The sequence below is a fragment of the Peromyscus maniculatus genome, chromosome 1 (assembly GCF_049852395.1).
Source record: "Peromyscus maniculatus bairdii isolate BWxNUB_F1_BW_parent chromosome 1, HU_Pman_BW_mat_3.1, whole genome shotgun sequence".
NCBI lineage: Eukaryota > Metazoa > Chordata > Mammalia > Rodentia > Cricetidae > Peromyscus > Peromyscus maniculatus.
In genome coordinates this window covers 61,896,259-61,909,203 of record NC_134852.1, presented here as the reverse complement: position 1 = coordinate 61,909,203, position 12,945 = coordinate 61,896,259, and the positions used below count along the sequence as shown (strand labels likewise).

Sequence of the window (12,945 nt, the reverse complement as noted above, 5' to 3'; positions counted from 1 at the left end):
CCCCAGGGCAGGCTGCTGGCCAGCCAACAGGGTCTTCAAAGATTCAACCATGGAGGGGATGGCACAGACAATAGGAAAAGATAAAGGTGTCTGAAGCTCAGATGGGGGTCCCAGAGAACAGAAGTATACTATCCAATCAGAGAGGGGAATGCCCCCTTGCCCCACCCTTGGCCTCCCTGGAGCAGCTCTCTAGCTGGTGACCCACTAGCCGCTTTGCCTTCCATCTGTGAGGTTCCCTGTGGTACAGTGTAGTTCTGTGGGCTGGGGCTGAAGGCTGAATTGCAATCTTCAGGTATTAATAGACTTTGTCTTTTCAAATCCGGCTTCACATATATTCCCAATCTCCACAAGGGGCGCCAGTGAGCAAGAGGGCCAACTGTATGCGCACGGGCAGAGGAGAGGCACAAAACCCTGGGTTGCAAGGAGGCTGGGGATGGAAGGAACCGGCAATGACAGACCCAGGAGACTTAGTTTTGCTCCAAATGCTCTCTTTATTGCTCTAATCAATGACCACGAGCGAGTTATAAAAAGACACCAAATGTCTCTGTTTGCCGTGGAATAAATATTTAAAGTCAGCAATAAAAACACGTGGCTCCCAGATAACACATGTTGCCAAAGAGTCATGCACGCCCCTGCTCATGGGCTCTCAACACGTACATGGACACAGGGAACACACACAGAGCAACACACAGCCAGCGAGACTTTTGGGCTTCCCCGTGGTGACACAGAAAGATGTCTTACAGGTCTGGAGTTGAGTCCCCATCCTACTCTTGGAGGCCCCCCTCAGGGCCCGGCTCTTTGGGGTTCCCCACCTGCATCTGTCCTCTTCCTCTCCGGTGCCTCACAGGCTGGCCATTGCCTCCTGAGAGTATCAAACACTCAGAAGGCGTCTAGAATAATGCCCACCCTTGCCCAGGAACCTTCTTCTTTAGCTGGGGTCTCTCTGTTAACCACCACGTGCTCCCCTGCCTGCTCTCTGGATCCTGTTCCTGCTGTCCACATCCTGGTGGCAAAATGCAATCTGCCTTTTCAGAGGAGCTGGTGGGGCTAGAGGCAGGTACCTCTGCCTTGGGGGCTGGGGGAGGGGCTGAGGGTCTAGAGCTCAGTTCAGTGTTCCTTTCCTGCCTGAGGGGACACAGTGTCTGGTACAGAGAGCAGAGATGGATGGACAGACAGAGCACGTAGTGGTAGAACACTTGGGGTGTGGCATGGAAACATTTTGGACCAAGTAGCAGTGGAACCATGGTTAAAACTGAGGCCCCAGGTCTGTACGGTGTGGGTCAGGCCCAGGGGCCCCAGGCCTGGCCTGGCAGTTCCTCCCCTGCCCTCCCCAACTCTGCAGTATGTACAGTGGGAGAGCTAGGCTGGGGGTAGGGACCAGGCCAGGACAACAGAGGGGGAGCAGACTGAAGAGAAGGAAGGGTGAGGGGAAGGGACAGGGAGCAGGCCCAGGGCCCAAGGCCAGATCTTAGGTTGTTGGGGTGAAGGCCCAGACTCAGGCTGGGCAGTGCCCGGAGGAGCTCAGAGGAAGAGCGCGGTCACTCTGAGGACTGGTGGGACAGCTGCTTCTCATAGAGGCTCATGACGTGGTGCACGAACTGGTACTGTTCGCATGTCTGGATCATGCCACCCCTGGCCAGTAGAGAGGCAGTGAGCTGCGGGAGGGGTCCTCAAACGCTAGGGGCACCAGCGTTCTGTAGCTCAGAGACAGCAACTCTTCCCAGCCATTTGCCCTCTGCCCCTTCATTTCAGGGACACACCCTTGTTCTCAGCCCCTGTCCTTCCCGCCAGCGGCTTGTCTTCTGTCTTCCTCCAGAGAGCTGCCTGGATTCTGCTCTCTCCCATTTGTTTCTTTCTGCTCCCCATCTGCCTTACAGACTATGTCTGGTTGATCCACCGCCCCTCGAGTCATGCACACGTCACACTGCCACCCTCCCCTCCCTGGACCAGGGGCTGACCTGTCCTGGCGGAGCTGGCATGTGGTCTTTAGGATGTCCACGATGCCCTCCCGTCGCAGCTGCTGGCAGCAGATGCTGGTGGCGATGAAGCAGCCAGTTCTCCCAATCCCTGCACTGAGGGCCGGTCGAGAGGATAGATGGGGTGAGGCGCACAGTAGCCCAGGGATGGGGGTGGCCCCACCCCAGTGGGTGGACAGGAAAACCCACCTGCAGTGAACGATGATTGGGGAACAGTGGGGCCCCTCTTGTTGGGCTGCCTCCTCCACCTCCCGTACCAGGTGCAGGAGTGGGGGTGCCCTGTCTGGGGTCTTCTGGTCAGGCCAGGATGTGAACCAGTAATGCTTCAAGCCTCGCTCTTCAGTCCCTCTCTGCCCAGGAGAGAGAGAGAGAGAGAGAGAGAGAGAGAGAGAGAGAGAGAGAGAGAGAGAGAGAGAGAGAGAGAGAGTCCTCCCACCCCCCAGATACATGTGAATGTTCCCAGACCTAATTCATCCAAAGATGGAGATGGGAAGGGAGGAAAGGGAGGGGCGCAGAGAGTGTAAGGATTCTTAGCCCCCATCTACCATATTGCCTAATGGCACAAGACAGATCAGAGTTAGCTTGGTGTGCGTGTGTGTGTGTGTGTGTGTGTGTGTGTGTGTGTGTGTGTGCGTGCGTGCGCGCGCGTGAGAGTGAGTGAGACAGAGAGAGAGAGACATTGGCCTCTAAACTCTAAAATCATCCAAGAAAGGCAAAGAGCCTTTTCTCCAATTCATTACTATCTGGAAATTGCTTATTCGGACAGATGTTCCAGGCACCCCTTGGTCACATGGCCCAGAGCACAGGCACTGTGCTCTGCCTGCCCATCCTGCTGTCCTCAGTATGTGCTGCCAGTCTCCTCTCTGCTCTACTGTCCCACTTTGGGATGACCCTACCCTATTTCTCCCCAACTGTCAAAGACCCATAGTATCAAAATGGTCTCTCCCTAGCACAAATCTGGATACACTGCACTGTGTTTAAGACCTTTTGCTGGCTGGGCCTGATGGTGCAGGCCTGTAATCCCAGCTACCTGGAAGCCTGAAGCAGGAAGATCAAGGCCTGCATGATCTACAAAGTAGGTCCAGGTCAGTCTGGGAAACTTAGTGAGGCTGTCTCAAAACAAACAAAACAATAAAAAGGGCTGGGGATGTAGCTCAGTGAGAGAGTCTGGCCTAGTGTGAGAACCTGGGTTAAATCTCTAGGACTGGAAACCTAACCCTACACCAAACCCAGAAACCCTTCACTACAGACTGAAAGTGTGGTTTCCTGTCCCCCAACTTCATATGTTGAAAGCTCATTTCCACTGGGTGGGAATCTGAAGGTGAGGCCTGTGGGTCAGGAGTGCACACCTTCAAATGTGATCCATTCCCTTATATTAGAGACCCTGGAGAGATTCCTCACTCCATCATCTTTTCTGCTGTGGGAGGACATGATATAGGAAGTGGGCACACATGTGTGCTTGCACCCACAGCTGCTTCTTCTGCACACTAGGAAAGCCTTCCCACTTGTTTGCTCCTGCTCACCCCTTACTAATCCTCCAAGGTCCCATACAGCCCTTCCGGTAAGCATTCCCAGAGCATTCCATATGGCAGGGTGCCCTTCTGTATCCTTGCCTGTCACTAGTTGGTATTTACCATCCTATAGGTGCTCCTTGAAGAAGGAGTCCAGAACACAGCTCTGTCCCCCATACCCAGGCCAGAACCACACCCACAGCAGGTGCTTGTGAACACCCTTAAACCCCAAGACACCCTCGTTCTTCCCCAGATGCTCCCATAGCACTGAGATGAGCAGCCCCACACCCAGCCTCTTTCTACTTGGAAGCTGGTTCCTCATGTTCTTGGGTTACATGGCTGTGACAGTGACCGCAGCACCTGCCTCTTACTTCCTGGCCTTCAGTGTTTCCAGTAAATCTTGGTGTTAGATGCTCATATGGACACTGTCCTCTGGGGGCTCAGGTACCCTGGTATCTTGCCTAGTTCTGCATCTAGTAGGAAACAGGACAGCTCAGAGGGACAAATGTCAGGCCCTGAGCTCCTTTCTGTGGCTGGACCCCATGGCTGTCAGCATCAGTGACCTTTCTAGGCTGTTTCTGAACAGAGCATCAGCTTCCTGGTGCCCCACTTAACTTCTCCACCTTTCTGGTGATCACCTTCCAACACACACACACACACACACACACACACACACACACACACACACACACACACACCCCTTATCACCTCTCCAAACCAGAACCTTCTGTTGCAAAACACACACACACACACACACACACACACACACACACACACACACACACACACACACTGACACACTCACACACACACAACACCCCTTATTACCTCTCCAAACCAGAACCTTCTACTGCCCCCTAAAGAGCAGTCTCTCTTCTTCTGCTTATCCTGGGAGAAGTGCAACTTTTGGGTGGGAGGGGCATCTTCCCCCTCTCTTCTGGGCTGCTCTGTGTTGCTCATATTTTATGTGTTTTCCCTTTTCCTGCCATTTCCTGTAAGCATGATTGTGTGCCCCAAAGCAGCAGGGAGTGTCTGCCCTCTGGTGGTGGACATATAGGGTGCATCAGACCAGAAGACAGAACTCTAATGGAAGGGACATTACTGGCACTCAAAGTCATAAAGAACCTTCTGTCATGATAAGAACAATGCTAGAAGCACTTGAAGCCTCCTCACCAGGACAGTCCTGGCCTTGAGAGGTTGTGGAGAAGAGCTAGAACTGTTATGAGCAGCAGTGCACAGAAGAGCTTGATGGCACATGAAAATAAGGTTTGGAAAATGCAGCCGGGGCTCCGTCTTGACCCTAGTGTCCAAGTCTATTCACCCTGCTTACCAGTGAATCCTGGGTGTGACATAGGCCTAGGCATCACCTATAGTAGGCCTCTGAGTACTTTTTTCAGTTGGTGGTCCCAATTAAGCTTCGCAGCCAGCCCTGCCCTGTCTAGCTCCAGGCCTCACCCTGAGGGAGATGAGTCGCAGTCGATAGTCCTCAGTGTGGATGACTTTCTGTATGGTGATCTCCACGCCATCGTGGACTACCTGCTCTTCTGGCCAGTATTCCGTGCACTTCTGCAAGGACCAAGAAGATCAGGCTGTGTTACACTACTATTCTCCTCCCACATTCCCTCTTGCTCTGCTGGGGCCAACAGACGGGCACACAAGGACAACAGGCTTTGTTATTAGAGGATTGTATTGAAATCTTGGCTTCATAACCCGTGACCTCCTCATTCCTGAGCTTCCGTTTCCACATTTGAAAAATGAAAATGGTACCCTTTATAGGACTGTGTGTGTGTGTGTGTGTGTGTGTGTGTGTGTGTAGGCCAGAGTTTAACCTCAAGTGTTGTTTCTCACGTGCAGGCCACCTCGGTTTTTCGGGACAAGATCTCTTGTTGGGCTGGAACTCATCAAGTAAGGAGACTGGATGGCCAGTGAGCTCTAGATCTGCCTGTCTCAGCTTCCCTAGCACTGGGGGGGCGGGGGGAGCTACAAATGCATACACCATGCCTGTTATTTTCATGGGTCCTGGGGTTAAAACTGAGATCTTCAACTGAGCTATCTCTCCAGCTTCCCTTAGAAGGATTTTTTTTTTTTTTTAAATGGAGATTCAATTAAATGAGCTGTTCATCATGAACTTCCACACCAGTGTCATACTGGGAAGCAGCAAACTATCATGGTTGACAGCACGGCCATTGGATGGGGAGGGAGAAGCCAGCTCCAGGCTCTGCTCTGCTCTATGTGGCCCTGAGTGCATACCTTAACTCTCGACACCTCCCATTTCCTTATGTTGACAGTTGAGTGCACGCCAGGCTCACAAAGAGCCTCATAAAAATTAATATGCAAGTGAGATGCTTCATGTGGGACAGAGAGCAGGGAGCACTGAGCGATGGCACATGGTCCCTACCTCGTTCATCTCCTCGATGTTGGTGATCATGACAATGATGGGTGTGTGCTCCTGCCACACCATGCGCCAGAAGTCCGCCACAGTGCTGACGATGGGTCCCTGTGTGGCGATGTACACTTTCTCCTTCCCACTGTAGCCCTGCAGCCAGCCAAATCCAGCCTGTCAGGTCGGGGTCAGAGGCGGCACTCCCAGGGCCCCATCCCACACTTAGGCTCGTTTTGGGGCTTGTAGGAGCCACACCGGCTTGGGGACAAATCTGGAGGATAGATCCCACCAGTTCAGGCCTCTCCTTTAGTGGAAGGCTCTCGGGATGGAGCTACATACCCGAATGTAGTTGGCATTGATGTAAGAACTCAGAGGGTCTTCAGGGTCCGGTGAAGTCAGGCACACTCTGCTGTGAGGATCTAAGGTGGGAGACAGGTGAGGCTGTGAGCTGGGTCTTCTGGTATAGGGCGAACGTCTCTGTCCTACTCCACAGTATCCACATTTCCTCTGGGGTCATAGCCAGTATATGCCCTCACAGGCAATGCAGGGGTGTTATTAAGAGTCATTACCTGACAACCTCCTTTATCTTTTTTTTTTTTTTTTTTTTTTTTTTTGGTTTTTCGAGACAGGGTTTCTCTGTGTAGCTTTGCGCCTTTCCTAGAGCCCACTTGGTAGCCCAGGCTGGCCTCGAACTCACAGAGATCCGCCTGGCTCTGCCTCCCGAGTGCTGGGATTAAAGGCGTGCGCCACCAACGCCCGGCCCTCCTTTATCTTATAAAGACCTAAAGAGTTAACAGGGGGCAGATGGTAAGATGGCTCAGAGGGTAACGACACTTGCTGCCAAGGCTGACAACAAATTGGATTCCCGGGACCTATACGCTGGAGGGGAGAATTGAATCTCACACATTGTCCTCAGACCTCCACGAGTGTGCCCCATGCATACTTACATGCATGTGTATACACAATAAATAAATAAATAATATTAAAAAAAAGAGTTAACAGGAAAAAGCAGAGCCCCTGAAGCAGCACACAGTAGCTTATGACAAATGCTACATAACAGGCAGTTGCTGTTGTCATGAGTTCCAGCAGACAGTGGGAATGGGGAAAAACCTAGGGGTGACAGGCATACGCCTCTCATCTCCATCCCTCTGCTAGTCCCCGTCTCTGCCTGGGTCATGGTAGGTGATATGGGGGTGGACGGTTCTTGTAGAGAGGGTATAGAGGTAGTGCAGGGGTAGGGAGGGGTAGGAGTAGGTAGGAGGGGCTTCGGCAGCATCAGCAGAAGAGAGTGCTTAAGCAGGCACCTCTGCCTGGACCTCTTGGTTTTGCCTATCCAGGTTAGGTGCTGGGAGGACAGTTGTGGGCACTGCCCTCTCTGGCCAGACAGTAGAGCTTTGCCATCACGGAGTCACTGCGGTGATGGTAATGATTGCATTCTACAGCTCCAGGTCCATGCTGGCTTGTGAGAAGAGCCTTCTAGATCAACAAGACACACATGGTCCCTGCCACAAAGAGGACACAGTGTTGGGCAGGGAGACAAGTGGTGCATGGCCTGAGAGCTCTGAGGCTGGAGGGATAGAGGGGGCTGTGATTGGGCCAGGGGGGCTGCGCTGCCCGGAAGATGTGGCACTTTTCAGGGGTTAAAGGGCCAGGAGGAGAAACAGGGAACACTGCCTGACCAGGTGCACAGGCCAAGGCTGAGACTGGCGAGAGATGGGAGCTGGAGAGGAGCCAGGTGCCACAGTCTCACATACCACGTTTAGAGAGGGTGACGTTCACTGTGTTTAAGGAGGGAGGTGACATGATTATGTTTCTGTTGCGCCCACTGTGAGAGAGGGGCAGGAAGGAGAAAAAGCAGTCAGGGTATGACTGCCACAGTCCAGTAACAAGTGTCAAGGTCGCAGGCTGCCCTCCCTGGCACCTTGCCCAGGGACATTTATGCCAGTGTACCACATGTCAATGGTGCTCATTAGAACTGGGCAACATGGAAGACTGAACCCCCACAAAGTCATTTGGTAGTAAGGATGGAAGGGAGGGGGTCAGATCTGGGAGATTGATCCACTCATTCATCCAAGAAGGTCCAGACTGTCTCCCAGTTGCTCCGCATTCTTTAGGAGGTGGAGGTACTGTGTGATTGGGACAGCCATTGTGCCCTTGAATCTAGTGCTGCTGCTAGGTCAGTGCTCACCCTGGGACTGTCCACAGAGTTGTTTCTTTTGCTTGACAGCTCTGTGTGCAGAATCCAAAATTTCAGTCCCTGGGATGGGGCTCAGGAAACATGTTTGATCAATGATAGAACAAATCTCAGTGTGTCTCCAGCCCCCTCCTGATCCCAGAGGCTGCCTCTGCTGAGCCTTCCATGACCTTTTTCCCCCCAGTCCAGTCTCTTAAGGTTCAGGGTCAGCTCTGCCTTGCTGTACAACGTTCTATGTTGGGTTTGGGGGCTTGGAGGTTCTGGGCATGGTTGGAGGAGATGGGAGCCTGTCAACAGTCCAGCAGGACCACATGGATTATGGCTGAGTCCAGTGGCCATTCTAAGGAGCCAGCAAAACCCTAGGTTCTGGGGTAGCCAGGCCCCTGCCTGCAGGAAGAACAGGGGCAGGGAGGACAAGTTGAAAGAAGAGGTGAGCAGCCCAACTAAGGCATCCTGGCCTTAAATGGTGCTTTGTTTAAACGTAACTACCTAGAGACTGTGTAACCATAGCAACCACAAGTCGATATTTTAAAAGTTAAAAATAAGTCATGACATCTTCCATGCTGGTGGAGATGCTGATGGCAAACTGCTTTTTAAGGGCTTGCTACTCCAAGAACTGGTTGGAGTAGGTTTTCGGGGATTTACTTTCAACATGTCACCCCCTCCTTCCGAGCTAGCCCCCAGAGGGCCTTGATCAAAACGACCTGATGACAATGACACCATGGGATGGAATGGGAACAGTAGGTCACCTGGTATAACCGTCTCCAAAGGAGACAAGCCCTGCTCAGGCCTTAGCCTCATTTGGACACACCCCATGGTAGACAGATCACTACAGGATGGAGGTACCCCGTTCCCTCTTGGAGGTGGCTCTGCCTGCTAGAGGACTGATAGTCAGGTCACACAGAACACAGGTAGACAGAAGAGCCTGATTCTGGGGTCACAGAGGCCCAGATTTAGGGCAGATCTTTGTTTACTAGCTGTGTGGCTGTGGATAAGCCACTTACTTTCTCTGAGCCTTTAATGTTTTCTTCTTAAAATATACCCAGTCAGGAGAGAAAGGCCATGCCAATAACTTCAGCCACTGTTCACTGCCTCAGAGCCACCCTTTCTCCCAATGCTTCTACAGAGCTCAATGCCACTAGCCAGGAAAGGTCCAGGGCCAGAAAGGGAGCCAGTCTCTGCTCTCATTCCCTTCTCCTTGATTGGCCCGGTCTCCATACCATCTACTGTGATGACTGTCCATCATCTCTGGAGGTCCATCTCTGGACTTGAGGCCTTCCTAGATGACAGGACCCACCCCACCCCCCCACCCTGGAGCAGCAGGTACTCACTGGGAAGGATGGTTCTGTACCGATTCTTCCGAACCAGCCCTGGGATGTCATATTCTTTTGGATCCACAAAGTTCATGGGAATTTCCTACATGAGGAAGATACGGGGCTGTGAGCAGCTTCAGGCTGCTTTTCCCAGAAGTCCAAATTCAGGCGCTGCTTGCCTCCAACTGCCAGTGCAGGGGCTGTCTTGAGTTCATGCATTCATTCGACAAGCATTTACTACTGCGTGAGTTAGCACACACACACACACACACACACACACACACACACACACACACACACACGCATTTAGAATAGTTACTGGCATATGCCAAGTGCATAAAATAAACAGCACAGCAATTGTCTGTTGAGGGCCAGCTTGGTTTGAGATAGACATTCAATAAAGGCCAAGCAAAAGTGAACAAGACCTTGACAGTCACCCCCTCCTTCCCTGTTCTCTGTGCAGCAGCCAGCCAGGAAGCTCTGGGGATGTGTGTTCCTGCTGTGGTCATCCCCACCCTGGACTTTTGTTTGTGATGTTCTCATTTTGGTAAGACTTGAATGACTCTCATCTTTTCTACACATCCTGTCTATCTGAGGTCACTTCCTCTAAGAACCTTCCCTGATTTCCCAGTAAAAAGGGAACCTGCTTTTCATCCCGTAAGGCTGTTTGTCCCTTTGAAGCAGCTCCATGTCTGATGGGTTCCCTGGCATGTGAGGTCTCTTTGGACCTGGCTTCCCTTTAGCTGCAGTTGGGTTTGCTTCTCTGGTCCCCTTCCCCACGTCCCCCTTATATTGGAGGTTGGGCCTAGAGCCGGTGCATGCTGGGCAAGTACCCTACCACTGAGCTAAAATCCCAGCTCCTCCCTTAAATTCTAAGACAGTCTCGGGAAGTTGCTCACCAACCTTGAACTCACTATGTGGCCCAGGCGGGCTTTGAACTTTTGATCTTCCTGACTTGGCTTTCTTTGTTTTGCCATTCTCAGGCCCCAGTTGTGCCTCCCTCCTCTGCCCAGGCCCATGGGGCTTTGCATTCATGGGGCTATGCTGGCTGAGAGTACTACTAATTTTAGCCCTGCACCTCCAAATTGGCTCTAGCTCTTAGGTTCCCCTCAGCTCCATTCCCCCACCCATGGCCTCTGGGATACCTCCCTAGGGATGCCTCCCTATGCATCCTGTCTAATGTTCTGTCTAATATGTCTGCACACTTTAGCCCCTGGTCATACTGCTCATTGTTTCTGGATATACTAGATGGTCTTTGCCCAATGCAGATGGTGATATCTTCTATGGCTCTTGTGAGAATCAAAAGAAATAATAATTAAAAACAAAAACAAAAACAAAAAAAAAACAACCCACCACACACATGTACAGAACTGCCCATGGAGTGGGTTAGCAGACTGTGTTCCTTCCTGCCTGGCCAAATCTATGGTATCTACTGAGCAGGAAGGGATGGGCAGGACTGTTTTCACGGGGAGAGGATGATGGTGGGAGCTGGGGTGGTGGAGGAAGGCTTTCCAGAGACACTGAGGTGGGAATGATGTGAGGAAGGTGCCAGTCACCTGGCCCGGAAATGGACAGTTCCTGCAGGTATGGGGGTGGAGCACATGGCTGGAGAAGAAGGTCGGGACCCACCACTTTGGGTTTTCTTCAGGTGGAGACAAGTTCTGGAGATCTGAGTGTCCCCACAAGAGCAGTCAGCCTATGGAGCACTGAGCCCAAGCAGCACAGTGGGAGAGGGAAAGTGGGTTGTTGGGCTTCAGTTCCTCCATCGCCCCTCTTGGGGTTCTTTTCTTAACTATGGGTGCAGACCCATGGGGAAAGGCCAAGACCCCCGTGGCAGTGGAGTTTGCCATTTCTGAGGACCAGTATCAAAAGTCTCACTTAGTATTGGTGACGATAAGGGCCACACATTCTTAAGGCTGAGCTTTTATCTGGCTAAGCACTCTTGGCAGGAGATCAGGACTGTTATTTATTGGGCCCTTCTGAATCCAGCACATGTCAGCCAGAGGTTGGGAAAGGACTTAGGGCCTAAGCTTGAAACCCAGAGGAGAAAAGGGGGGACCCAGGAGCATGGGCTAAACATCCTTGATGATACCAGGCAGAGGAGGGCGGGAAGACAGGAGAATGAGTAGATGAGGCTTTCTTTTTCTTATGGGAGTTCACCAAGCTTTGTGTATGCTACCAGGTACCTATTCTACCACTGAACTACACCACCAGGGGGATGCTTTCTACAGCTTCCAGAGCACAGTCCTCCCAATAGATCCAGAAGTACCGTTGTCTGCCTGTCCCAAAAAGACCCTGTCATTTGTCTGACTTTCCGGATGAGGACATCAGGTCTCAGAGGCTGAGAGCTTGCCCAGGATGCTGGGAGAGATGACAAGGGGTTGCTAGTCTATTCCATGGATGGGTCTGTATACTCTGGGATACTGAGTGGCCGAGTGGTGGCCCTTTATGAGTGCAAGGGTGGGTGGTTACTTCAAGGGACTCACAAAGAATTCTGCCTGCAGCAGGAAGGGATCCAGGGCCTTTTCATGTAGCTCTTCTGCCCGGAGGACGCGGGAGGCACTGAGCAGGTACTCATGGGCTGACTCCTCTCGTGGGGACACCAGGTAGCCGAAACCCTCCTCATTGCAGCCAGGGGTACACATGTCCAGGGTCAAGGAGACATTGGAGCCCCTCCTGCAAGAGTTACAGAAGAAGAGAAGAACCTTAGGCATGAAAGAAAGGAGGAAGGTGGTCGGACGAGAGCAGGGTGGCTCCAGGAAGAGGGATGTGACAAGCGCTTGTCCTAAGGAGCACATGGTTCTGTCCTCACCATGGTTGGCTCCTTCCCATAGTGGGGTGGAGGCTCCAGTTCTGAAAGCTCAACCCCAAGCAATCCCTAGTGGCCCCCTGAAAGGAGGTCCACAGGGAAGACGCATGCTAAGGTGATCTTCCAGCCCAAGAGCACAGCTTCAGACCCTAGCCTCACAGTCCTAGAATGAGGCTGTCATGGCGTTAAGTGCATCACAGCTAGGAGAGGCCAGGGCCCTCTGCATTCAGGGAAGTAGGGAGCGCAAAGGCAGCCAGTAGCAGCAAAGGTATCTATACTGGGCCAGCTCCACCATGCCCAGTGTCTAAAGCCTCAGCAAAGGAGGGCATCCTCATTATATAGAAAGGGACACTGAGTTTCAAGAGGGCACTAGCACTGTCCAGGCTTCGACTATGAGGAAGTGGCAGAGCCAAAAAAAAAATATTGTCTAGGCTTTCTGAGCCCTCCTCCAGCACTTTCCATGACATCCTGTGGGTAATTCAAGCCATGTGTGAGCTGGCTTACCCAGCCCTAAACTCAGGGTGTCACTACCTCCCAAAATTTGCTCATTGAATGCCATGGGGAACTCTAGGGAAGTAGAAGTTTTGGGAAATGCTACCTATTGTCCCTTTGTCAGCTTACAAGGAACACCGTTAAGCTAAAGGCCCCAACAAGCCCTGTGTGAGGGAACCAACCCTGACTTCCTCAAGCCAAGGATAGTACGGCTGTGCACGTGTGCACTCCTGCACACGCCTGTGTGTGCATGGGAAGGAACTGTAC

General features: G+C 52.2%; 1 protein-coding gene across 4 annotated transcripts in view; it reads right to left on the bottom strand.

Moving 5' to 3' along the window:
- Positions 1 to 471: 471 nt before the first annotated feature.
- The window catches only part of Ptpn5 (protein tyrosine phosphatase non-receptor type 5), a 62,906-nt gene continuing 50,432 nt past the window's right edge, over positions 472 to 12,945 (bottom strand). For all 4 annotated transcript variants that reach the window (XM_042277245.2, XM_076543557.1, XM_076543567.1 and 1 more), the window contains exons 7-14: positions 11,864 to 12,053; positions 9,396 to 9,480; positions 6,210 to 6,289; positions 5,886 to 6,023; positions 4,943 to 5,053; positions 2,166 to 2,326; positions 1,959 to 2,072; positions 472 to 1,632 (exon numbers count right to left, since the gene is read on the bottom strand). In XM_042277245.2, coding sequence (XP_042133179.1) covers positions 1,539 to 1,632; positions 1,959 to 2,072; positions 2,166 to 2,326; positions 4,943 to 5,053; positions 5,886 to 6,023; positions 6,210 to 6,289; positions 9,396 to 9,480; positions 11,864 to 12,053 — 973 coding nt within the window. In that variant the 3' untranslated portion in view covers positions 472 to 1,538. The remainder of the gene's footprint in view (positions 1,633 to 1,958; positions 2,073 to 2,165; positions 2,327 to 4,942; positions 5,054 to 5,885; positions 6,024 to 6,209; positions 6,290 to 9,395; positions 9,481 to 11,863; positions 12,054 to 12,945) is intronic.